General features: G+C 40.1%; 1 protein-coding gene across 1 annotated transcript; it reads right to left on the bottom strand.

Annotated features, from left to right (window-relative positions):
* Position 1: 1 nt before the first annotated feature.
* Positions 2-27,998, bottom strand: OAT (ornithine aminotransferase). Its single transcript, XM_024210737.2, has 10 exons — positions 27,903-27,998; positions 21,041-21,267; positions 14,553-14,777; positions 14,343-14,438; positions 8,750-8,877; positions 6,947-7,069; positions 5,134-5,262; positions 3,477-3,590; positions 2,308-2,452; positions 2-1,026 (listed from the first exon to the last, which is right to left on the bottom strand). The coding sequence occupies exons 2-10, from the start codon at positions 21,237-21,239 to the stop codon at positions 866-868; spliced, it is 1,320 nt and encodes a 439-aa protein (XP_024066505.1). The 5' UTR covers positions 21,240-21,267; positions 27,903-27,998; the 3' UTR covers positions 2-865.

Raw genomic sequence — 27,998 nt, forward strand, 5'->3', positions numbered from 1 at the left:
GTTCAAGTTAGGCTAATCCTTTTTTATTGCATTGACAGTTTTAATTGAACATGGACATTTCTTAATACAAGATGTATTTATTGTAATGTAAATAAACATCAAATTATAGAAGGATAACAGTTTTAGAATGGCAAACCAAGATCTGTACACTGATTAGTTTCACAATCTGTAAAACAGAACACTGAGATCACGTTCTTGAAAACAATTACTATTATTGTCATACATTCAAGAGATTTTACATACAGAGTATAAGCTGGTCCGTGACACATTTACCAGTAGAACATCCAGTTTATCAAACCTTTACAGTTAGATGCCTTTTTAAATTGCAAAAGAAGAACAAAAAAAGTGTGCCGTTCTTGATGCTTTGAGGATGGGAGCCAGGATTTCTTGGCGTGACAACCAGTAGTGTCCACAGCAAGAGATTCAGCCCTACATGTACAGCACCAAGTGAGATAAAATGCCAAATACAAACCTTTGTGCAGTTATACGAAAGGGTAATGTTTATTATTAAAATATGTGTAAATTACACATTCAACTTTGGCTGAGACCTTCAGCAATTTAACAGATGTCTACATACAAGCTCCTGTCAAGACGTTTAACTTAAAGCATACAGTACATAATTGGTTGAATATAGCTTCACTTCTTCATTTGCAAATAGTCACAAGAGATAGGAAACTTCAGAGTCATGATTTACCTTCTTCCAATCCATTATAATTTAAATACCTAAACATAACTAAGTTTTAGAAGTATAAGTCCTTTAAGATATACAGGAGTGGATGTTTGCTTTGAGAGTGGGATCTTTATCGCACATCTTTCAACTGCATCTGCTAGTTGACCCAAGATGATGTGCTGAAACAACATGTCTTCAGAAAGACAGAATGGTTTTATGAATGATTTCAATGCACTCTCTGATTTCATCCTCCTTGATCACAAGCGGGGGTGCCAGCCTGATGATGTCACCATGCGTGGGTTTGGCGAGAAGTCCATTATCACGAAGCCGCAGACACACTTTCCAGGCATCATAGTCTAAAGCCAAAAAAAAAAAAAAATCATAATAATTATGCTACAGAATATTAAGTGTCACCATGTTAATCTGTAGTCTGTGGTACCAGATTGCAGCATCTTTGCTGTCTGGCAGTAATTAGATTACATATGCAGTGTTCTTTATCTTAGGTGGCCACTCCATTTATGAGCTACTTCCCAGGTAAATGTTAGCAATGCACATATGGGACAGTGGCATATCCATATTTTGTCTCCAGCACAGGTTTTCTGCTATTCTGCTGCTGAGAACTTGACACAGAAATCAGATACAATTTATTCTGGACTACAGTAGCTAGATATACGACAGACAGGGATGGCGCATCCAAAAGTTCTGTCCTCCACAAAACACATATCCCTTGCTCTGATGAGATTACTATCAATCTAGGCCATTCCCTCCTTCCTAATCACTGTAATTTTTAGGAGCCCAGATGCTAAAATCTAAATATAAACAAAGTGGAGAAAGAGACAGGAGGACGACTGAACAGAGGTTACAAATAAGGTGCACATGATATACCTAAATCAGTGCATAATGTCTTAAAACTACCAAGGTAACTGCAGCATTTCCCTGCAGCACTTTACCACAGAAAGAAACAGGACCAGAACCAGCAGAAAAAATGAAAGAGTATATGACAGCACTACTCTGTATTCTGCACTTTCAGGTGCAACTCAAGGAGTTAGTCCCTGGAAACTGATGTTCTCAGGGGTCATCTCTTCCTCTCCCAATACCTCATTGTACTCATTTGTGACACTTTACCTGTTTATTCCAGGACTGACAACCTGGGAGTACAGCAGCAATGCATGCTAATAGTGTGCCTTCAACTCTAGAAGCTATTCCCTCTCTGTGTGGCTGGGATGGACTTTCAGGGCACAGTGCAAAAGACATCGCTATCTGTTCCATCCGGCTTTGTTTGGGCAATTAGCTGGAAGGGTGTTTATTGACAGTGATAAAGATGTGTGATGTCTGTTGCCAGCATTGGTTTGATAGTTTAGCATTTGTCATATCTGTGGGAATTTACAATGGTTGATGTAACATAAACTAACCAGCTTTTTCTGCTTGAAATTACACACACTAGAAAGGAAAAGTATCTCTTATCAGGAACATGAAGTTGTGTGGACACACTGCCACTGGAGAGTAAGATGGGTTAGCCATGATTTGAAACCCAAGGTGCCGTAATTAACTCATCCTCCATTTCACGCAATATCTGCAAGTCAAGTTAAAAACCTGTCACTCACGTTAGCTTTGCAACTGGTTGAGAGTTTTCTTACCTTTAGTTTCACGGATAACAATAGCATTTAGTAATCCTTTTCCTCTTACATTGGTCACAATGTCTGATGGAGTCTTCATGAGCTCACTTCTTAATAGGTTGCCCATTGCTTCTGCATTTTCACTTAAGCTTTCTTCTTCAATCACCTAAAAAGAAGTTGAAGCTGAAGATAACTGAAGGGCTTTTTGGTTGTTTCAGTTTCTCTGCTAAGGTGGAATACACCATACTGGTATGTACAAACATGAAATATATTACCCAGTACAGCACTTAATGTTGGGGTACAAAAAACCATATCTGCTAGAGAAATCATGGTGGAGGCTGACCATCCAAGCTGATTACTTGTACATTAGGGGTCCTTAATACTTCATGCTGACAAGCTCTGAATTGCTCTGAATTTTTAATCTAAAATCTGCCTTCTTTTGCTTGTTACTTTCACTTTTTTTTTTTTTAAAACCACACACAAGCAGGTGGACACTTTTCGAAGACACAATCTATTAATCCGTGAATTTGCCTGAATCTATATATTGGACAATACTTTAAAAAAAAAGCTTCATGATTTACTGGGAAACTTACATTAAATGATTATTAAAGCATGGATTCCTTGACATGATATTGTAACAACATCTGTTTTGAACTCTGACACCACAGACATTTGAGTAAACGAACTATAACAGACTAACATCCTTCTACACACTATAATAAAATGACAACATTTAAAAGCTTTTTTTATTAAAAATGGCATAGGAGAATGTTATTTTATTAACTCCCTATAATGCCATTGAAATATTTGGTCTTCCACTAGACAAAGCTGATATGTAAAGTATTATCATCCCCAACTTTTTTATACTGGAATATTTAAGAATTTTAAAACAGTAAAATTAATAGAAAGTAGAGGATACATTTCTAACAGTTATTTTAGAATGTGTTTTGTAACAGTCAATATATACAAATTATAGTAGCTACCATCAGTTTTCCACTCCTAGCTAAACATAAAATTCAAATGGACAGCACCACTAGAAATGCCATTTATTTAGTAAAATTTTGAAGTCATTATTCTCCATTGTTTATACACATCAACTTTTGCTAAAGTGTATCATTTAAACAAAAAGCAACCATATCAAATGTAATATTGTCCCTGGAATGTCAAAATCTTAGCTAGAACCTACATACCTCAAGTGCTGCCATAGCCACACGGCAGGCTAATGGATTTCCTCCATATGTAGATCCATGTTCACCTGGCTTAATGGTCAGCATAATTTCATCATCACACAGTACTGCTGATACCTAAAAATTGGGAATGTCCACCAATTCACTTGCATATATGTAATGATCAAAATAATTTAACGCTTAGACCAGACTTCCTTCAGTACCTAGAAATTGGTAGTTTTCAGTCTGCATAGTTTGTTACAAACATCCACATTCCTGCATAGATTCCACATCCACAGATCTATATAGAAGGAAAGGCTGTCTAGCAGTCATATGGCACAATATAACTAAGTTTGGAAGGATTAGATTTATATCAGTAAATGTCAGTAAACATTGATTTCACCATGCATACACAAACTGATGAAACAGTATTTTCAGTGATAACAGAAATATACAGATAGGCAAAGAAAGAAGAACTCAGCTTGAGAACTCAGAGTTTAATTTAAGGATATTTACTTTGTATATTTTGACATAATGTTGGTAATTTGTGTTTTAATAGTTATAAAGCTTTAACGTTATGAATCAATGTCTACTGTCATTAAATAATTGTCTAATTCCCCCATTGTCTGATCCTCCCATAATTCCCTGCAACTGTGAAAATTTAAAAATAAAAAGATAAAAAAAACTGAAAAGCTTAAAAATAAACATTGAAATTATTAAAAAAAAAAAAAGAAAAATTCTGCCAAGCCTAAATATAAACCACTTAACTACACAGGTACTGTATAATGTCTTAGTAGATATGAGAAGCATTTTGCATTGTTTAGCATTTTGGGGGGATTTTAATATTTAGTATTCTGATTAACAGCTCAGATAGCGCTCCAGTCAGCAGTAATGCTTAATTACTGGTTGTTGCTTTCCTACTCAGCAGGAATTTCATTATGTTAGAGCCATTTAAGCGAGTTCACATGGGCATTCTAGACAACTGAAACAAGATGAAGACTAATGCTCACTCAGAAACAATTCTTTAACAGAAGCCATTTTAATGTGTGCGTGAGAATTTTCTTCAGCTTTCAAAGTTCATCCAGCTCAGCACAGAAACAGCAACGAAACAGCTCTATGAGAATCGGAGCATAGAATGATTGGTACTCTGACACAGAGAGGAACCCTGCCCTTAACATTTGATACTTACAGTTGTTCTCGCTTGTTAGGATAACATTCAACGAGACACAAGTGACATACTGCAGTACTTTGAATGTCAGAACCACAATACCTTAAATCACCATCATAAGAACTAGGATAGTTCATACCGTTTATACTAATTTGGAAGTCAATCCTCCAAAGAACAAGTCTCAGTGGTTGGCTTGGAAGATGATAACAAATGTCCTGCTCTTTTGGCAGGCATACTATTAGTCCAATCATTAATATATAGTGCTTACTATACTAACAGTTGGACAAGCAACTAACAAATTGCGTATTTCATGAATTTCACCTGTATTTCTAGCAAGTTAGGGTATCTGGTTCAGAGTACCTCATAATTCTGGAAGCAGTTATTCCTATATGTACATACATCACCTTCCCCAAGAATGCCACACATCAGATCAATTTTACATTTAATTTGTGACAATATAGTTTCTCCAATATGAGCAGTTAGTTTAAACTAAAACAGTGTCTTGCTACTTACAGGATATACGCCACCAGAAAGGGCCTTTCCAAGGAGCACCAGGTCAGGTCTCACATTTTCATGGTCAACAGCCAGCATTTTTCCAGTTCTAGCTAAGCCAGTCTGTATTTCATCAGCAATAAACAGAACCTTTAAAAAAATTCAACAATGAATGACAGTTTACTCAGATATCGAATTAAGATTTAGACATACTGATCTTTCAGAAAGTTAACATACAACATAGCAAAGTCACCTCTAGTACCTGAAATACCTGCCAACTAACCTACACCAAGCACTCTTCTTTTTCCTCCGCAAAACTCCTGAAAACCCATTGTTTCCATGACACACTGACTGTAATGACTGCTCGACTTACTATACGGTAATTTTTACATTAAGACTTCTTTGGGGCAGACAAGAATTCTATTCTACATTTAGCACATTCCACATTATTTTATATAGAACTTCAGGTGTTATAGCAGTTTAACAAGGGGTCAGATTTTCCAAAGCCCTCATCATTGGTCTAACTCCACTCTCACTCAAGTCAATTCAGTGACTGCAGAAGCAGGCTAATGCCGAGCACTTTTGAAAGCCCTAGGTAGTAAGTCTATTGGTCTTGTAGTAAAATAGATTATAAACACTACAATCTTAAATTACTTTATCCTAAGATGCAACCTATAGTCACGTTGCCACATGGATAACGCCCATGGAGGAGGAGGAAGAAGATGACAGCCTAAGGAGAGAGAAGCATTGACTATGTCTGGAGAAAGAGATAATTGTGTATTATGCAGGAAAGTCTAATTGCTGGTATTATATTTGTCCTTACTTTAAAAAGAGAGGGATTATGGAGCAGATACTCCACTATGAAGAGGATGCACTGTTTGGATTTTCGTACAAAATAGCTGAATAGGGAGAACATAAGATAATCACTGTCAGGCGGAAGACACTAACAGAGGCATGTGGGATATTAATGTTAATTAAGTGCTTTATAGGGACCTAAAGTCGTACTAGCTACACATTAATTTTTTGACCACTCTCTTAGGAGCTAATTCCATGTGCGTCCTGATCCCAAATGATCTTATCTGGATGGCAGGATCTGCAATGGCAGCAGTTGTCTCACTGACTCAATTAACTGAGGAGATAAACAGACAATTCCACTAATTTGAGAGAGTGACACCAGCGATTAGCCTGGCCCACTGTGTTTATATGGAATGCAGATCTGGGGTTGGATGCAGTCATGAGTAGCTTCCCTAGTGCCAGTGAACTTTGCCAGTTGCATTATTTGAAACCTGTCCATTGCATGGAGAAATAGAAGGTATGCCTCTAGCACCAAGAGACTGAACACAGCTTTTGGCTAGCTAGCATTATTCCTCAACAGCAGCTAATTTCTCTAGGCACAGAATTAATTTAAAAAAGGACAAACTCAAATGCTTTACACTTCCATTTCATCTTGACTACTGTTAATATCATGACACACTTGATTTCACCCAGACACATCATGTTAGATCTAGCCCGTAAATTTGATTCCCATCATTGTGAAATTTAAGAAGTTAATAATTAGATAACACACTACTGAGAAACAAAAGAACTAAGTATTAACTACTGCTGCTCCAAAATACTGTAATGGCTTGTCATGATGGATCTGAAAAATGCACTGTAGTTAGTCTCATTTATACTGGAAGAAAACAAATGGTTTAACAATACACCAAGGCCTCAACACTGCATTTTGACTTAAATGCATCAATTATTTGCAAGGGCCTCACAGGCCAAGATTCTGGTAATTACTCAACTTTGACAGGATGTATTTTAAATTATTTAGCTAAAATGAATTACTTACATTGTGTTTTGTGCAGAGCTCTCGCACTCCTGTTAGATAACCTTCATCAGGGACAACCACACCTGCTTCACCTTGAATTGGTTCAACCATGAAAGCTGCTACATTTGGATCCTGAAGTGCACGCTATGAAGGACATGTGGATTGGAAGGAGGAAAAAAATCCATTTACTAAAGTTTAATCATGGAAATAGATGAATCCCTGTAACAGAACCTAAATCTAACCCCAAATTTTTACCTTAGATAAGCATTAATTATGTATTTTAACATTTATTGGCATGAAGGAGTAAAGGCTAGATTTCAATCACCATGTACCTCGAAAAATTAGTCTGTTTGCATGCATAAGAGATTAGAAACCTTAAAAGAGGTTGGGCACCCAGACAAGGGGCTTATCAAATCAGTTAAATGTATTAACTTGGTAACCTCTTGTGAGAACTCTTGAGAGAGAAAAGCAATTGAACAATAGTAGCTCCTGGATCTCCTCACAAGAATGTAGCCATTCAAGTGCAGCTTAATCATTCCCTAGCAGGGTCTGCAGACATGTCCACACATTCAAGCCTTAAAAGTTCGAGAAAATTCAGAGACTAAGCATTCATAGAGGGGTTTTGCTACAGCTTTCTCAATAAACTTTCCCCCATAAGGGTAGAGACAAGGTTAGAACTGGCAAGATTTGTCAGCATTAGAAGTTTTCTTAAGCAAAGACCCAAAAATTGCCAGTATGAGATGCTGGCACCTCGGCCACCCAGAAAGAGATAGTCAGAGCCTCCCATTAACAACACAACCAATGTATGTTTATTATCAGACAGAATAAGTATGGGTCTAAGTTACAGACCACATCTCAAAGCACCTCCAGAACCTAAATGAAGTTGACTGAAACCAGATAAATACAGAGCTTCCACCATGAAGGTTGATAGTCTGATCCAATTTTTAATAATCTTATCCTCAAAGCAACTAAAAATACTGAAAAACCTTTGTTTCTGTAAGAATTAAGTGTGTAGTCTCAGTCGAGTTCTTAAGAAACAAACATCTCTACCACATCAGTCTCCATCTCCTCTCCAAACCACTGGCATCCTTGTTGGCACAGAGACTGAACTAACCTCTCACCCCTATAACCTCTCACCTCCAGATCATGGCTAAAGTATGAGAGAACGGCAGATGGTAGAGCTTGCACTCCCACTGAGCTTTACTTGTGTTATGGCTGAGTGGAAGCCTTCAGTCTCCAAGGCTACTAATCCAGCATCCTATTAGCACGAAGATGCACTTATTTATTTGGGCTAACAACAAGCCTGGCCAGTAGCTTGATGGGAAACCTCCCAAGAAAATCCAGGATGTTGCAGGAAGTGGTGCTGGCACTTCAGTTAGGTAAGTAAAACACCACCCCAGCATAGTTTTAGGGGACATCGTGCTACTGGAAGTGACTTAAATTCAAGTGTCAGGCCTAACCATTTGGCCATTGAAAAGCCGTTTGTCAGAAAAGTAGGTCAGGGTATTGGGACTAATATCAAAGTTTTAGTTTTTGTATTTATTTTGCCTATCCAAATTCCTCCTGCTGTTCAAGATATATATGGTATTCTTCACTCATGTCCTGAGCACTTTACTATTGTGCAATCCACTGCAGGTAGTATAATTCTTCCTTTGGGTTCTAAAATGAAAACTGCAAAAAAACTAAACAGGTACAAAAAGTTGTATTTTGTAGTCAAACATTTGTTCCGAGGGTAAACCATGTTCACTTTCTTTGCATCAGTATTTACTATACCTACAAGGAGAGATTAAGAATGATATTTTAGAGGAAGATATTGTGAAATACCTCAAGAGCTGGAAGGTCATTGTACGGAATTACTTCAAAACCTGGCATAAATGGTCCAAACCCATCATAACTAGTTGGATCTGTAGAGCTAGAGATGGCAGACATTGTTCTACCCCAGAAGTTCCCAGCTAGAAGGAGGGGAAAAAATAGATATTGAACACTTGTAAAGGCATTCAACTGTAGCACTTAGTTGAAAACATATAATAATTCTGTCGGCTATGGGATGGTTAGAATCTTGTAAAGTACACCAGTCAGTCAACAGTCAGTATTGGTGATGGGGCAGCAACCAGAGTTCAAGCTGGTTGATTTTTGTATTTTTTAATGAGTTATTTAATATCTCAGGCCTTTTGCTAATTTGTGAGTTTACAAAAACACACTAAGACTATTTCCTGCCCCATTGCTATATGAAAGGCACCAGAAACAAAAAACAAAACAAACAAAAAAAACCCCATGCCACATCACCCACCAACACCACAGGAGAAAACACACTATTCAGGAGAAAAATTATTATGCTGTAAGTCCTGGAAAGTGAACAAAAACTGAAAAAGGTTAAAAATTTGTTATTAATCTGAGCTGTTACAAGTAACTAGCAGATAAAATATTCAGAAAGACCAGTTTTTAAGTGGATGGTATCCTTTAATATGGCCGCCGGTAAGAGACCAGAGTTAAACTGACTAAATTGATTATAAACAGAAGTGAAATATTAGTACAGTTTCACTGCCCAAGTTAAGAGGAACCAGGTGTTCAGTAACACAGGTAAAGAATTAAGATATGGGGCCAAGTTCTCCAGTCTTATTGTGCCAGGACAGATAAAAGTAAATATTAATCCATTTTTTAAACATCAGATTTTTGTATTTTTCTTTTAAAAATAAACTTGTTTAAATCTATAGTAAGGCCTAAACTTACTAGAATCTATCCGTTTCACATATTATATAAAAAATGCTGAATTAATGAGCCCTCAAATTTTAATGAGTTAAAGGGTGCTGCTTTTTAAATTATATACAGAATTGGGGGCGAAATAGCGTTTAACTTTTGAGGTTAACTCAAGCTTTATAAATACCACTTATTGCATTGAGTATATTATCATCACTCTTTACAAAAGGAGCAAACGCTGGCATTTACATTTTTACAAACGTAAGTACTTTACATTTTCTTTTGTGCAGAACAGCTTTTACCATAATTACTTGTGGTTTCAATTTAGCTAAGCAGGGTAGACAGAATATTTTCCTCACCTGTGCTAGTTCGAAGTTAAGAAACCAACTGGGAGCTGAAAAAGCAAGAAAGCTTGATTTCCTCTTACAATTTATAAATCAAAATCAGGTGGGAGAGGATCAGATCTACTAATTCTAAGAACTTAAAGGACATGGGACAAGATTTACAAAGGAAATTATGCACTTCAGTGCCTAACCTCTTGGGATTTTCAAAAAGCGCAGAAGCAGGTAAGGAACCTAACTCCCATTAATTTCAATGAGAGTTAGGTACCTAACCTGTTTAGTCCAGGGTGACCAGAGACAATCTGTCAATTCACTAACTACGCATAATGCTTCTTTTGTTTAATAAAAATGTTTTTATAAGCCTATTTTTCCTATGTACCCAGCACATTTAGGTAGTTTTATTTAACTAATTTAAAAAATGCTGGTGTTCTACATTAGTTGAATTCTAATTTCTGTCCAATGCAGCTTGACAAGTCCTGCGTTGAAAAAAAAATCACCTTGTAAATAAGAAGTGTTTCATTCACAATTTTCTAATGTAGCCCCTGCTTGTAAAAATTAATAATCAGAATGTATGTTAAAATATATAATTGCTCAAAAAAGTGTATAGATATAACATATCCTTCTGGTTAGCAAAAAGTAGTACCAAATCTACTACGAAGAGTATATCTGGTTGCAAATCAACATGTTTTAATAGTTATACCAACAAATGAGATTGAACCTTTCTTTATGAAAATAAATAGAAAGTACAAATGCAAAACAAGATTAAAATAGATTATTTAAATCAAGGTTTCCTCCTTGCTGATTTAAATCATAATTTAAAAAAAAAAAAAAAATCAGTGACAAAAATTAATCCACTCTTTGTGCCAATTTGCTGGTGCAAAGGGGCCATAAAAATCAGCAGCTCTAGCCAGCTGAGGATCATGGGGGAAATCCCCAGGTGCTGTAGAGCTCATAAAGCCAGCTCTAGACAGCCTTCCTTCTGGTCCCCAACATAAGGGGTATGGCCAGAACCACCCCAGCCCTGCAGCAATACCCAACTGCTGAAGATCCCCTGGATTGTTACAACAGCCATGTTACTACAGTGAGCCACACATACATGATCTGTAACTTTGGTTACTACAACACACTCATCTAGGATCAAAGCACCACACAACAAAAGAAGTTTGAATTGGTACAACATGCCACAATTTGTCTACTTAACATCACATCGCCCTAGTACTCTGCTCTCAGGTCCCCTATTCAGTACAAAATCCACCTTAAGTAGTCTGCCATGCTATTAAAAACCCTCAACAGGACTGGCCCTACCTAGCTGGACATTGCCTCTACAATCCCTCCACAAACCACACCTCTCACAAAGAGAGGGATTATTTCTATTTTAGATAATTTGCAGGTGCTGAGATATTATGGTGATGGGGAACCATATATGTAGAATATGTCCCTTATGATGGGAAAGTACTTGTTAAACTGCACTATTTAAATACTGTATGTTAAAAATATATGAAAAAAAATCAATTGTTTACAACTTCCACGCCCTCTGGAATTTGCCTCTTCAGAGGACAATATATTACTCAACTCCAGACTTTAAACAGCATTTATAAACTTACTTGCATTCAATTAGGCTACAAAAGCATAACTACTGATTAGAGCTGGGCAAATAATAGATTTTTCGGTTCACTGGCAATTCTGAAAAAATAAAAAAAATGTTTGTTTTGGGTCAAATAAAATGTTTCCTTCAACCAAAATAAAATGTTTTGTTTAGATTTCAAGCATTTGGATTGATTTTTTTTGGGAGGGGGGGGGTAAAATTAAAGGACATTCTGAAATTGAAAGTTGTTTACAAAATGTCAGAACAAAAGGTTTTGATTTGTACTGGATTTTTTAAGGTTTTTTTCAACTGAAATAATTTGATGACATTGACATAACCTTGCAAAATGTTTGTGCCGCTGAATCTGCATTTTTCATCAAAAAAAGCTGTGCAAAAAATTTCACCCATCTCTACTAATGATTCAAAGGTTTATGGTTTAAGCACTATGTGCGCCAAGTGCCAGAAGTAGTCTTAACAGCTGCAGTAGTAGAAATCAGTTTTAAAAACAAAAAGATAAAAGATAAATATCTAACAAAATCACTACCTGACATTTTAATAGTGTTTTAAAACAGCGTTCTGTGACCAAAGGGAGCCAAAGTTCAGTAATTATAGCTATACAGAAATGAGATTTTTTTAAGCTACGTATGCACTTTTCTCAATCACAAGTAACTTGTCCCTGTTCTGCTTATAGAATGCACTATGCATTATAAGGTAACATCAGGAAATTTCAGCTCCCAGTATTAACTCAAGGTTCCTGTTATATTCACTACATAATCAAGATTACAATGCAGCTTTATCGCAGAAATGGTAACTCCTGCCACATCTGGTATGAAAGCCTTATATAGAAGTGGGATCATCCCAGCTGCTGAGATTACTATGCTGCCATACAGAACTCTGGGTTTAGCAGCCATTTCAGAAACCTCTAACTTGCTGGGAGCTGCATGACGGTGATAGGTAGGCTTTGGACAGGGTGAGGGCAGCAAATATGGTTTGCGCTTTAACACAGCAGCAGTGGTATCCAGGGGCTGTGATGTAGCCTCATAAGAGGCTGACTGCTTCCCAGTGAAAACTGCTACCAACCACGCAACTGATTTTAGAAAAGTAATTTAAAAGGTTTAAAAAAAAAAAAAGCTTTCAATTTATTATAGACATACACTGAAATGTATCTTCCATAATGTGGAAAGAAAAAAACTGAAGACTTTCTACCTTCCAGGACCTGAGTTCATAGTTCTTTTGCCCCTGCAACAGATGACATCACATCACATCACAAGCACCTAATAACAAAACAGGGAACTATATTCATTGTCTTGTTGATACATGCAGTATCAACTTTTGCCAAGAAAACCGTATCCTGAACTCTGAATGGATGGCAAGGAAGAATTAATTTTCAACTTCGGCTTTTAAAAAGTACTTCTATTAAGACAATATATGTTATCTATATTACGTGAATCTTTTAAAAATTCCTGATAATCAGTTGGGATCCGAGATAGATTTAGCTTTAATATCTTAAATCTATGTCACAACAACCTACAACTGACCCATGTCAGAGGGTAGCTGGCCCTCTGAAGGGGTCAAGAGCGCAGCCTACCTCTGACAGATGTCATAAGGAGGAATAAGTATCAGAGGGGTAGCCGTGTTAGTCTGTATCCACAAAAACAACAAGGAGTCTGGTTGGGAGTGGACAACATCCACCCTGACTAAATTGGCCTTCAACATTGGTTCTCCACTTGTAAGGTAACTCCCTTCTCTTCATGTGCCAATATATATTTATGCCTGTATCTGTAATTTTCACTCCATGCATCGGAAGAAGTGGGTTTTTTACCCAAGAAAGCTTATGCCCAAATAAATCTGTTAGTCTTTAAGGTGCCACCAAACTCCTCATTGTTTTTATAAGGGGGAATGAGGCAACTCAGGTTCACTTGGGACTTATTGACTCATTGAGTAACTGGGAGGCAGTTAATTAGGAGGGAAGCACCTAGGCATGATAAAAGGAAATCTACCCCACTGCAGGGAGCTAGGAGAACAGAGGATCCTAGGAGAGGAACAGTTCCCAGAGTGCAGGAAGAGAAAGCTCCTATGGAGAAAGCTTCTTGGGGGGGGGGGGGGGAAAAGGTGAGAGGGGCTCACCAGCAATGAGATAATGCTCCTGGATGGAAGAATTTCCAGAAGAAAAGGACTATGAATGTTAGATCTCAGAGAAAGCTGGCTCCCATGAACCACTTCACCAGCCAACAGCAGAAGCCCTAGTTTAAAGGAATTATATTCTGTCTTTGAGGTTCAGTTGCTGTGGGGAACCTTGACCCAAGAAGAGAGACCCTTCCCAGCTAGCACCAAGAAGTCCCTGACTCCGGAAGAGGGTTCTGGGTGACGAAGGCCTTGCAGGTAAGGGACCTTGAACATAACTGGGATGGACAGACTACGGTTGATTTAGCCCCTCCTCCCTCCAGCTAGAGATGCTGAGGGGGAGGCCTATTCATGTAACGTTCTGCCTTTGGGGCAGACCCCTGAAGGGTGCTGTCCAATATACAAGCTTCAGTGGATTTATTAAAATCTTCATTTGGGAAATCTGAGGCAGAGACATAACAGCAGCACTGCACTGAGCTGCCAGGGGTAAAGGCCGCCATTAAAACCCAATTTAGTGAAAGAGAGAGATTGGGACATTAAAAATACCGTGAAATAATCATCATACCCTAGAAGACTATAGTGTTTTAGCCTATGCTTGGGGTTCTACTATGATGGAGAATCTTCTCTTCTCCCCTGAAGAACAAGCTCTTATGATGTTAATTTCACATACCTGCAAAAATAATCTTCGCTTTGTATTTTGGAATTCCCTTCACGGTATATGCCCATTTGCGAGCCAGTTTACAGGCAGTTTCTCCAGCTTCCACACCTAAAATAAAGAGCCACATATGTGCAATTTGGCCACTTGTAATTTTTGGTCCTTTACAAGAGTAACTCTCATACTTGTAAGGGGTAAAACAGAGACGGGAGGAGAGTACTTTACCTGTGTTCATTGGAAGAACTTTGCTGTAGTTGAACATTTTGGTGATATACTCTTCATATTCACCAAGTATATCATTGTAGAATGCCCTAGAGGTAAGGGTCAGTTTCTCAGCTTGAGATTTCAGAGATTCCACAATCTTTGGATGACAGTGACCTTGATTCACAGCACTGTAAGCACTCAAGAAATCAAAATATTTTCTGCCTTCTACATCCCACATATAAATACCTAGAAAAGTTTAGGTTAGATGAGTACATGAGAAAAATGAGGCCATAGGTAAACAATAACAGTACAACTACAGTTATAAAACACAATGACCTGGGGTCTGGTATATATGGTATTCTGGCAATTCCTTAAAATGTGAATGCATGGGGGAGGGAGGGTCAGCCATACAAGCACCTTGACTGGGAGTCAATATCTTCACAGGCCACATAATGGGTGTCAGACTATTGCAGCACATAACCAGCACTCAAGTGCAGAAGCACTTCCATAGTGGAGCTGTTGCTCCATGAAGCTAGATGGGATCACATGAGTACTCATTTCTACTCATATCCCTCATTCCCCCATGTTGGAGTCCTGGAACGATAGAGAGGATTAACCCTGGAAGAGAAGTTAAGTATAAGAATAGTGATATTCTTGATAATGGGATCCTGCAATTTTTCCACTAAGAACTGGAGGCTGACAGCTTTCAAGTGACCTATCAAAATTTGTTAGGCATGGGTAAGCAAACTGACCACCACATCAACTTAGTGGAACAACAGTTAAATAAGGTGGAGAAATTATACTTTTGAACCTGTGAACTAGAGAAATCAATGTAGGAAGACCTTGAAACAAGGTTTAAAGAGATGGGCAACTTTAAAATAATAGTGCAGTTGATTTCACAAATGGGACCAGTATACAAACACCATCATATGGATCTAACATGCTTCATCATATTCACTGTTAAATTGAAACTGTGTGCATTGATAAGATAACTGAAGGTAAGAAGTTGCTGCAAGTTCTGTTTCTTAAAGGTGAAGAAAAATGTCCATGCAACATCTTCCCAGCAGTTTTTGCTCTTAAACACACCACAACCCAATTAAAAGCATCCCCCTTTCAAACACAAATTGATTCTGTTGTTTCTACATACATATCTTTGACACAGAACCGTTTCAAACCCTTTTAAGAATTATGAGAACCATAGAGAACAGCTGAGTGATTCTGTCATCATATGTGCCAAGTAGACACTTGATCAACCAAGGGTATGTATAAGAGGTTATTGATTTTTTTTGTTTGTTTTAAATTACAAGTGAGCTGACAATATTCATTCTATTTCTCTATGGTGTTTAAGTACAGTGACTTTATTTACTGGAGTTGGTTTGTATAGTTTCCTTATTCAGTACCATACTGTGTTTCAATATTATACACTTAAAGCACTCATGGTAAGAGAAAAGAGACTCGTGTCCATACAACAGTTATGATGATCTGTGATTAGCCAGAGGTATTCTAAGATATTACAAATCCACCCCCACCCTAGGGTTTTCTGATGATTTTTCACTCCCAGCACTGGGACAGACTAAAGGGCTGTGATCTTCCAGCAGCTTTTCCTTAGCTGCTCGCTGTATCTTACCCAACTGGGAAATTGCTCCCTCCTCCCCTTTCTCGGCGGAGAAATCTACACTGTTTATTCGACATTGGTGAGGCCTCATCTGGAGTACTGTGTCCAGTTTTGGGCCCCACACTACAAGAAGGATGTGGAAAAATTGGAAAGAGTCCAGCAGAGGGCAACAAAAATGATTAGGGGGCTGGAGCACATGGCTTATGAGGAGAGGCTGAGGGAACTGGGATTGTTTAGTCTCCAGAAGAGAAGAATGAGGGCGGATTTGATAGCTGCTTTCAACTACCTGAGGGGGGGTTCCAAAGAGGATGGAGCTCAGCTGTTCTCAGTGGTGGCAGATGACAGAACAAGGAGCAATGGTCTCAAGTTGCAGTGGGGGAGGTCTAGATTGGATATTAGGAAACACTATTTCACTAGGAGGGTGGTGAAGCACTGGAATGCGTTACCTAGGGAGGTGGTGGAGTCTCCTTCCTTGGAGGTTTTTAAGGCCCGGCTTGACAAAGCCCTGGCTGGGATGATTTAGTTGGGAATTGGTCCTGCTTTGAGCAGGGGGTTGGACTAGATGACCTCCTGAGGTCCCTTCCAACCCTGATATTCTATGATTCCCTCTTAAAACCTGAGCCACTGGTTGGGTGCCTGACTGTACAGAAGCTGACCTAGCGTTTCTGTCCTAGGCAACCCCCCCACACCCATGTAATCAGTGAGGAGACATTCTTGTACCCCTACTAATTCTTTTTCAGCTTCCTCCTCTGGGCCCCCTTCTAAGGCACACACCTCTGCACTCTAGAGTGGGATCTATCCCCTGTTCAGCTGTAAAGAGCTCACAGATAACAGCCTGAATAGTTCTTTCACTGGCAGGCACTACACACCCCTCTCTTCCTGAGTTGGGTTTGCCTCCAGCTACAGAGTCAATGGAACCCTCACGCACCACAGTGGTTTCTACGATTCCATCACCCACCTCTGGGCGTCCCTCTAGGACACATCTCCCTATGCACCCTAGAGCAAGGTCTGTCCCTTGCTTATCTGCAACCTGCAGGCAGTAAGCAACCTGGACAGTTTCCTCACTGACAGGCAACACACTCCCCTCCTCCGCCCCCCCAGAAGATGCTGCCATTAGCTACTGGGCAGGAGCTGGCCTCAACCACACCCACCCCTGGAAGCATACTGTTTCCCACTGCTGTAGAGAGATTAAAGAGACATTCCCCCAGCAGTTCCTGGGACTTCACCCTTTCCCTCTGGGGTTCCAGCATAAAATTTCTCCTTGACAGCCCGAGCTACACGGAAGAAATCATTCCCCCAGTAACAAAGCAATTGGGTTATCATTTACCACTGCCACAAACAATATAGCTCCCAAATCTTCAGTTTCGTTGTGCACTTTAGCCAAAGGCACGAGGATTTTGTAACTTCCCACTAATAAAAGCTCTGCCATCTGTCCTGGCAGTAAGTCACTTTTCTGTACAACATTCCTTCTAACCACAGAAATTTCTGACCCTGTCTCTTCCCACCCAAGGTATTCCTTGCCATTAATCCTGACAGGCTTTGTGCTTCATGCCCGGCTGGGCAGAGGCTACTTTTAAAAACCCTGTATGATGAGTAGCCATTGCCTGTGGTGCCTCTGTGCTCAGGGTAGCAGCATTTCCATGAATATCTAGCTGCCTGTTCTTTCCCAGTACAGGACATTTATTCCTCAGGTGCTAACTGGAATTACACTGGTAGCACCTTCTGGGCTCCTCTGTTTTTACAGGAGATTTGGGACAAAGACTAGAGGAATGGATTTGGAGAGGTAAGTGTCCAGCCTCCGATCCACCCTCCTTCTTCCCAGGAGTAAAATGGGAACCCTGCTTCCTGCCAGGTTTAAACCCCTGTCTGTGGTTTGTTTGCAATAGATGCTTGAATTTGCTCAAATGATCAGCTAGAGTAGCCAGTTCTTCCACCCTTTTCCCTTTTTTTGTCCCACAAACACTGCTTTACATCATCTTTACATATACTCAGGAGCAACAAGGTCACGCATTCCTTCAAAGCTTGTAACACCTTTTTCCCCTTACCCACTTTTCCATCAAATCTTTCATGTGGTTTACATATGCCACATTACTCATCCCAGCACCCCTCTTAAGGCTTCAAAATTTTACTCTGTTTCAGGTGTAATCTGAAACGGTTTCAAAACCATTTCCTTGAATTGACCATAATCTGAAGCATCTCTAATTGGCATCTTATTGAATAGCTTTACCCGTCAACTCTGCAATCAAGGTGGGCATCTTTTGGTCCTCAGGAATCTGGTGAAGTACACACAGCCTCTCAAAGGTGAAGAAATATTCAGCAATGTCCCGTCTCGCTATATGCAGGACACAACTGTTCCCATTTGTGGATTGTTTTGAGAGGTGGGACTCACTAGAGCATGGGTGTTCTGGTTCTGCTTCTCTATCAAGTCCAGTTGGTGCTCCTCTCTTTCTTTTTCCTCCATGGCTAACTTCTGGATCTCCATTTCTTTGTCAGCCTCTATCTGGTGTGCAGCTTTTTGCTTAGCCTCCTCTGCTTTCATGGCTCTTCGGTGTGCAGCTTCTTGTCCGACGTTCCTGCTTCCATTTCTTTTATCTGTCATTGTTTTAATTCCAAGAGTCTTTTGTGTTCTTTTTCTCTCTTCTGCCTGCAACTTGCACAGTTCCAACCTCTTACTAGTTTCATTTCCACTCATTTTGCTGCTTTTCTGTCCCTATTTCCCATGCCAAAACCAGAAAATAACAAACTGGTAACCTCTTTGACTGATCTCTAGCCACCACACTTAAAAATCACCACCAGTGTATGAAGTGCAACTCTCACTCAAGAGCAACAAGCTGCGCAAATGATCTGGCCAACTACACCACTGTGACGGGTTCCCCCCGGGGCGTCACCTGGAACTGGAGTACCACTGAGCCCTCTGATCCACCAGTCTGGGCTCCCCCACACACTCTGCTGCTGTGACAAGCTGCAAAGCCCTCCAAGCTTTCACTTTCACCAGCATGCACACAGGTAGGGACACACCCAGCTGCAGTTACGTGCAGGCTCTCTAACCACCAGCCTCCCAGCATAGAACCCCAGAGCAGTACCGTCCTGCCCTGGTCAAATCTGGCTAGTATATGGGTTTAATACCCAGTCCGCCTCTCCCTCAATATAAAAAGGACCATGCATACTTGTGATAACCAAGCTGAGATTTTCTCCAGACACCTTAGTCAAACGCACACTGGTTTGGATTAAAACATAAAATAAGTTTATTAACTACAAAAAAAATAGATTAAGTGATAGCAACAGATCAAAGCAGATTACCTAATAAATAAACAAAAATGGCAAACTGAGCTTAACATACTAGATAGGTAGGATATAAATCAGCAAATTCTCAACCTGAGTGATAAACAGGCTGGCAGATTCTTAAGACACAAGCTGCCTTTGCTTTGCAGCTTGGGTTTCCCAGGTTTTCATACACAGGCTAGAAATCCCTTTAGCCTGAGACCATCACTTCCCCCAGTTCAGTCTTTGTTCCTCAGGTGTTTCCAGGTGTATTGTTGTAGTTGTAGGGAAAGCGAGGAAACATCATGATGTCATTTCCCCCTTTTCTATCTTCTTCCCAATTGCTGGAAAGATCTTTTGCTGTGACCTGGGTCAAATAGTCCCCATTGTGTAGTGCTACATCTGAGAAGTTTCTATTGTACTCAGTTCCTGGGGTAATCCTTGTGTTTGTGTGCATTTCCTCAATTAGCCATTAACATTGTTTGACCTTTTTACTGTTGTACCTGAAAGGCTGCTTATGGGTGTTTTTAATCTCACAACATGTTTCAGTAAGACATACATAGCCTAACTTCATATATGATGATAGCACATACAATCCAAAGAGATATTAATGTCTAGCAGATCAAGACTTTTAGAATGATACCTCACAAGGCACACTTTGTACAAAACATATCCTAATTATATGACAGTGGAGAATAAGGGGGTGCCAGGGTGTCTCATATACCATTACATATTTTTGCTAGAGAAAGGAGTAGGAAAACTGTTTAAAGTTCAGGAAACAGATGTAAGGAAACAAGCTCATCTTCAGCAAAAGAAACTCCTTATGTGACAAGAATAAATGAGTCTTTCAAATAAGTTACATTCTAACTTAACTAAAGATGAGGAATTCTTCCAATGAAGGCTTTAAAAAAAAGACTGAAGGATGTGATTTTTCAAAAGCATTTAAGTGAATGGAGCACAAACCTCACACAGTCAATGGGACTTTTCTCCTAAATCAGTTAAATGCTTCTGAAAATCCCACCATAAACACCAGCTTTGCAGTGCCAAACCAACTGCCATTGTCAGTTGGTTTAGATTTCATAGCAAGACTCAGTCTAGATATTAAGCAATTATAATGGAGACTGAAATAAGCAAGCACATGTAAAACTTTTTGGCCAGTCAAGGTTTAGATCCTCAGCTTGAGTCAAATCAAATAGTAGTTTTATTAGAAGTCATTAGTTGCACAATCCCTCATTAGCACCAGAGGGTTTGTCTACACAACACTTAGTTTGCGGCAAGCTGGGGTATAAATCTAACCCGCACTAACCTTCGGTGCACTAAGTGTCCATGTGGATCCTGCTGTACACACTAAGAATTCCATAGTATGGTACAATCTATCCCCATTTTAGGGTGCAATGGCAGGGAACACACGTACAATTAGTGCATGGCAGGCTAGTGCTTGGTAGATTTACACCCCAGCTTGCTGCAAACTAAGTGTTTGTTTGTGTAGACAAACCCTAGGTTTCATTACCTGTCTCAGATACAACCAAATTATGTGCCAATCTTCAAGTTTTAAAAATCATGAACATTCCCTAAAAAGTTTTGAAGCACTATGCTTTCTTGTGCGGCATAAAGGCAAATCAAGATACAGTACCTCTTCCTTTTTCTAGAGCAACAGGTAGGGGATGATAGTTGTGTGCACCATATTTAGCTTCACGTTCAAATATGTCCTCAGAGGATTGAGGTCCCTGGATCTTTTTTTTAGTTGCAACTGATGTAGAAGCACTCACTGAAGCATGAACACCACGACGCAGAACAGCAAAGGTTTGTGAGTGGGCTAGTTTGGAAAACATTCTTGACTTCGGGTATATTGTTACAGATCTGAAAAGAGAAAATGGACACTTAGAACTAACATACTCTACTTGTGGAGGAAATCCTTTCAGGGATTCAAGTGCCTATTCCACCAGGATTATAGAATTTACAACTCTTTTGCAATTCAACTAAGAAAGTTTATACTAGATACCAAGGAATGCAGTACCCACATCAAATACCTGATAAAACAAGTTTCTTGCTTTCATTTACTGTATTTCCGTGGTCTATAGAAAGTTAACATCTATAATTAAGTTCTTGTCTATGCACAAAAGCTGCAACTCCTCTTTCAATGTACTCTGCAGCAACCTGGACCTGGAGCATGGGACTCAGATTTCTGTACCATTCCAAAGCAGCTGACTAGAAAATCTGTGGCCGTTTCAGAGAAATTATGAATTGTTTTATTTTCATGATCATGAAAAAGCAATAATCAGCACCATTTCAACTACAGTAGTATTTTTATTGTATTAATAAACTGAATTTAGTAAGAGAATAAAAAAACAATATAAATAAATGATAAACAATTATATATAAAATCAATAATAATTTGTACTTCTATAGTTCAGCAGCTGAGGCAAATTTGTATACTTTAAAAACATTAACACAAGATCAGAAATTAAATAAAACCATCCAGAAGTGTGCAAAACTTGTGCCCAGTTCTGACCCAAAGCTTAGATGACAGTACTATCAAGTTTGACGGGCAAAACAGTTCTACACAAAGTTTAGGCAAGCCTGAGTTTTGGAAGTGAAATTTGTGCTTCCATATAAATTGCCCTGTACTTTCATCCTGTGAAGTCTGTCTGTAAATAAAGGACATAGATTTTAAAAATTACATCACTAAGAAGTGCAAATGGAACCCGTTGCTTCATTTAGAGGACAAAAATCAATGGCTAAGATGAAAAGCAGACTCATGGAAGGACTTCACTACAGAAATTCTGATACAGTTACTTGAATAATTAACTATTGAATAGATACAGCTGGATATGAATGTTTGTCTTACATTCTTATAACTCCCCAGTAAACCCATGACTTCAGATATCTTGTCTCTAATTGTGCAATAGAGAAGCCCATCTAAACTCAAGTCATTTCCTAAACACAAAAGTTAGAGATAAGAGTTGCTTGGAAACCTGAAGAAGAGATTAGAGCTTGAGGACAAAAATGAAATGGCAAAATAAGACTCTCTGAGAGCACAAGAAGCCTCTCCTAAAACAGAATTTGTTTAAAGATGCAAGCCATTCACACTCCTTTGACAGTTTTGTGGGGTATGGAATTTTCCATCTTAATAGCATGATTATTTTTTCTGTAGTTAAGATTAAATAGGTGGAAAGTGACATCGTGCCAGATAATGAAGATGTTTATGCAAAACAGAATGAACTTTCTAAAAGAACAATTAATCCATGTTAGAACATGAACCTTGTAATGCTAGCATCAAAGGATAATATCACGGCAGAGTTCACTTATACAACCAGTTTTACAGAAGTTTCTAGGCCATTTTCTGTGTTTTCCATGCTTACGGAGTGGACAGATTCTCTGCATTTTCAGAGGAGAACACAACCATTGTATAATTTCAACAGGAGAGTAGCATAGTACTACTTTTCCATTCAAATTCTTTAAAACATCTGACAAAGGGTACAGCTGAATATTCCTAGATTCACTTTGTGTAGATTTTTCCACACACCAACCAGGGAGAGAACAGTTAAGAGAAAAAATAGGATGTGATGTGGGGGAAAAAATAGGGGCTCACTATTTAGTTCTGAGGCGCAATTACAGCCTCCTGTAAATAACAGAAATTAAATACATAGGATAATTAAGGTATGTAGACACTATGCAAGCCAAAGAAGTTTAAGAACTTACCTACTTAAATTCTATGATGGGTGCCTCGGCAACATCCAATTAGTTCTTTCAGATTTCTATTTTGCAACAAAGTTTAACAGTCTAGTTTTTAAAAGCTTTTTCTCATGAGTTGAAGAGAACCAGCACTTACAAATTTCAGTTACACTATTCCAACTATAGGCAACCAAGATTCTTCTAATACTACATAGTATTGCTGGATAGAATAAAAACTCAGCATTAATTTAGGTCAGTAAAACTGGTATAAAAGTCACATTTCATGTTAAAGTTACAGGTAATTATAAAATGGCCAATAATTTTTTTTAAAAGTTACACAATGGAGCCTACCTTGTTTAACAGATTTCCATTTGAAGCTTTCAGCTTCTTCATTAGGGCGAAAGTTTTATCAGAATTAAAGTCTAAGAACAATTAAAGTTTTAAAAAAATAATTTCCATTGTATAATAAACTGGCTGGGAAACAGTTTTCCTATTACGTTTGCTATTTTACATGATCTTACCAATCAGAAACTGCTTGAGTTTGCAGAGAGCCAATAGTTATAAGGTATGAACTGCCCCATTAATTTCACTGGGGTCTAACTCAGCTGCCAATGATCAAGAACTGAAACACAAAGGTTCTAACTAACTCAGAAGAGTGATCCAATTAACAAAAGTTGCAACTCTCCTTTCAATGTATTCAACCTGGACCTAAACTCTGGAGCATGGGACCCTGGTTTCTGTGCCATTCCAAAGCAGCAGACTAGAAATTCTGCAGCAGCTTCAGAGAAGTTATGGATTTTTTCTTTTTAATGAACATGAAAATAAAACAATTAGCACACACTCTTGTATTTTGCTAATGAATTCAGTTTTGGTCTGTCCCAAGATTTTTGATCTTTAACATAACACTACTGCACTGCAGTAGATGTCATAGGAAACACAGGATCTTTTGGCAGCTGAGTAGGGGACAGTTTGGGTTTTTGGCATTTGGAGATATGTGGAAGATGGTGTAAAAAATGTAAGGAAATTGAGTCTTTGCACTGTGAAAGGGATACATCTGTTTTATTATTTCCTGTTGAACAGGGAAAGAGGTGACACTGTGAGGCTTGAACTCCTTGTTCTTCACCAGATCAACTAGCTCTCTCACTACCTGGCACTACCTCCAATAAAGATGAATAAGCTTTTAAATTGTTTGGGGAAACAGTTGATATGTTCATCCTCAGTAGATTTCACAGTTACCCCTTCACTGGGCAGTGGGAAGAGAGGAGAGAGAAAAAACAGTAAATCAGCCCCCACCTTTGGATTTCTCAGTGAAATCGAGGGAGATCTCTCGGGCAAGGACAGTGTGGGGGTTTTTGTGCTGCACAGCAGAAAAAGCACATTGTCAAAGCTAATCAAGTGACAGATATTAATAGTAATAGTGGAAAAATGCAGGCAGGTCACATTTCAGAGTTTCCCGCTGTCTGTAGACTCAAAAACAAAAGTGTTGGTTTACATTCTGGTTCATATTCGAAAGTTTTCATAAGGGCTAAAAACATAAGCTTAGATCCTGCTGCACAATTCTAAAACAAGGGATGCATTTTGCAGCAAATTCCGCAGTCATGAACTCTCAAACCCCCACTTATAAGTAAAGCTAAAGTCCTATTTTTTATTGTTCAAAGAAACTGATGCTATATGTTTAGCTCTTTAAAAAAGAATCAATATTTTTCTTTTCAAATAAGAGACTATCTGGAATTTCTCAATTCTAGGCATCTTACCAGCCATTGCTCCTGCTGTTAAATATTAGCTTTTTGTGTTAGCTTTTCAAAACACACATCATATAAAGAGATTTTACAAACAGAAAGAGCAAAGAGATGACTGAAATGCAGCTCAATTGCATCAGTCAAAATAACATCTGGTTTAACTACTCAAATGTGACTGGTCCATGACAGCCAGGCCCCTCAACACACCTCCCTAGTAGCGTAGCCAGTGTTACTAAGAGCACAGCTACATTTGGAAAATTTCCAGAATGGCTATTTCAATAAGTTTCCAAGAATGCACAAGCCTTAAGTAAAGACAAGTAGGGAAATTAAGCTGTTAGAAAGCTACTTTTTGGCATTATTAGGGCACTACCAATTCACGGTCATGAAAAACGTGTCACAGACCGTGAAATCAGCCCAGCCCTGTGAAATATGATCACCCCCTCTGCCACTCCAGCCAGAGTTTGGGGCAGCTTGGGCTCAGGGCTTCCGCCCCCCATACACACACACACACTCCAGCTGGGGCTCAGAGCAGTCCTGGCTTGAGGTTGCCCGGGCTCAAGGCTTCAGCCCTGCGGCTACAGCCCAGGCTCCAGCCCAGGCTCGGGGTGACCCGGTAGGGGCTTGCTTTTTCCAGGGCTAGGCGACCCATTTTTCCTGGGGGCCCCCAAATTGGCAAGGGGCACCTACCTTAATCTGTCCCTGGTGTGGACTAGCAGCTAGGAGCCCCTGGCTGGGGTGCTCCCAGCAGCATGGGGGAGATCCTACCTACTTCCACCTCCGGGAACCTCCTCTAACTGCAGAGCTGGGAGGGTGCTGCCTTCAGAGACCAGCTCTAAAGCCAGCACAGAAGTGAGGATGACAAGCTTGGGACCCACCTACAATTACTTTGCAACACCCCCTCAACCCATTTTGGGTCAGGACCCCCATGGTTACAAACCCTGAAATTTCAGATGTAAACAGCTGAAATCATTAAATTGACCAATTTTAAAACCCTCTGGCCATGAAATTAACCAAAATGGACTGTGAATTTAGTAGGGCCCTAGACATTATGAGTTAGAGATAACCAGTTTGGGTTCCCTCTTTTACTTTCCTTTAAAGAAGAAAAATGTCAATCAGCAACACTAAAATGGATTTGAAAGTTGTGGGTTTTTTTTAAAGAATCCTCCTTAGAAACCCAGACAATGGGAAGGCAGCAACCCAACAACCACTTGTGCCGTGCCCTACCCTGCATGAGTATCGTAAACCAGAAGAAAACAAGAACTTGGTAAGAGCTCTGGGAGGTAGAAAAACTGAGTTATGCTGAGGCCACATCAAATATAGTTATTGGGCAAAAGCATTTGATGAAGTGGACGGAGAGCAGTTCCTGGATGTGGATGGAAGACGGACTGCAGAAAACATTTAAAGAACTTCACCCAGTTACAAAGAATGTTCATGAGGGAGTTCTCTTGCAGCCCTCACATACGAATTGAACTATTGTTTACTGCCCCTTACTAAAGCATAAAAAAATCATCCCAAGTTGTAAGTCTATGTGTTTACATGAGAGTTAATATAACACAGGGAAATCAGTGAAATCTTTTCAGTCTATAAAGACTCAGACTACACAGATCAGACTGGCTGGCTACAAGGCCCAAGCTTTTCAGGAGGAACAGCTATGGCTGGTTATGTATTATTTAAACCTTTTCCAAACAAGATTAACTTTAAAAAAAATTACATCACATCTGAATCTGGCTCAGGAATATACATCATTAAAGAGACCTAATAAGTGGACCATTTGTGAGAAGGCAAATGTCCCATCCCTCTCCTCTCTGCCAAGAGCTATCAAAGACAAGATAAAACCAGGACATTGAGGATGTAAACAGCAGGGGAGGCTAATGTTACACAGTCAAGGGAGAAGGTGACTGATTGCAGGCCCTCTGTCCTATCTCCTTGGGGAGGAGTAGGGGGGTTGTGGTGTCTCTCTCAATGACATTTGAGCTCTCCCCTTCGTTCAGTTTCCACCAGCCCAAAATGTCAAATACATGGCTCATTTGATGTATTTATGTGATCCACAGAACAGATTCAGACTATGCAGAATATAGGCTTTCATTTTGGAAATCAAGTTTATATCCCTCATTGTTAAGAGGAAAGTCTTCCAAATGTAAGATGCAGTGGTGTCCCTCTGAGTCAGCAGACAGCATGAGACAATGAAATGACTCAGAAGGGTAACGTTTCCCTCCCCCTATTAATCATACTGGGATATTAATGCTAAAACCCAGGGATGACACTTGATCAGCAATTCAGTAGTTAATACTGATAATGATTTTAGCAGTTAGACTAGAGAAGAAGGGGAGCGTGAAGCTCAGGGAACAATGTCAACTAGGACTTGCTGCTGGGAACAATATGCAGAGGAAGAACTTAGCAAAACAGGGAAGCAAGAGAGAAAGGAGGATGGAGGAAGAAGGGGAACAAAAAGGCAGAAGGGGGCCCGCGGTAAAGATTTCAGAGCACTAAGCGTCTGAGGAACCTGCATCCCACTGGCTTCCAGTGAGACCTGCTCCCAAGTGCCCGAATCGCTTCTGGAAACGGGACTGGGGCGCTTGAGTAGGTTTAACCCGTGGCCCTAGATGGGGGACAGATTCCCGGGAAGAGCTGACAAGCCCTGGCCCAACAGAGGCTATCACCTCGCTCGTGCCCTGGGAGCGGGGCGGTCACTAGTTACCACAGCGGTACCCGGGCAAGCCCAGATTCGCCCCTGCATCTCCGTGGCATGCGCCCAGCCCCGGAGGAGCCGGATGTGCGTGCAGCACGGACCGCAGCCCTGGCCCGGCACAGCCAGTGCGAGCGCCCCGCCCTACCGGCCCCTGCCGGGACTGGGGCTCGCTCCAGCCGGGGCAGAGCCAGGCCCCCGGGGCAGAGCCAGGCCCCTGCGTCCGCGAAGGAGTGGGGGCTGCTGTCAGGCCGCCACTGCCACCGGCCACCGAATCCGCGTGGCCTCCGGGCTCAGCCCCCGGCACGGGGGAAGGCAGCGGCGCGGCCTCCCGCAGGCTGGGCCACGTCGCTGCGCCGGGGCCTCCCGGCGGGAGCCCCCAGCCCCGCACTCACCGGCACGATGCTGTGTCTCCGCCCGCAGCCCAAGAGAAAGAGGCGGAGGCTTCGCACACGGCAACTGTCACCTCTCTAGCACCCAGCCACGTCACA

The sequence above is a fragment of the Terrapene carolina genome, unplaced genomic scaffold, assembly GCF_002925995.2.
Source record: "Terrapene carolina triunguis isolate 2854851 unplaced genomic scaffold, T_m_triunguis-2.0 Scaffold95, whole genome shotgun sequence".
NCBI classification, from domain to species: domain Eukaryota; kingdom Metazoa; phylum Chordata; order Testudines; family Emydidae; genus Terrapene; species Terrapene triunguis.

Excerpts from the sequence above, each read along its gene's own strand:
- OAT (XM_024210737.2), bottom strand. The coding sequence starts at position 21,239 with ATGTTTTCCAAACTAGCCCACTCACAAACCTTTGCTGTTCTGCGTCGT. Across the intron at positions 14,439-14,552 it reads AGTTCTTCCAATGAACACAG|GTGTGGAAGCTGGAGAAACT; the intron begins GTAAAGTACTCT and ends TCTTTATTTTAG. Across the intron at positions 8,878-14,342 it reads AGCGAAGATTATTTTTGCAG|CTGGGAACTTCTGGGGTAGA; the intron begins GTATGTGAAATT and ends CCCTCCTTCTAG.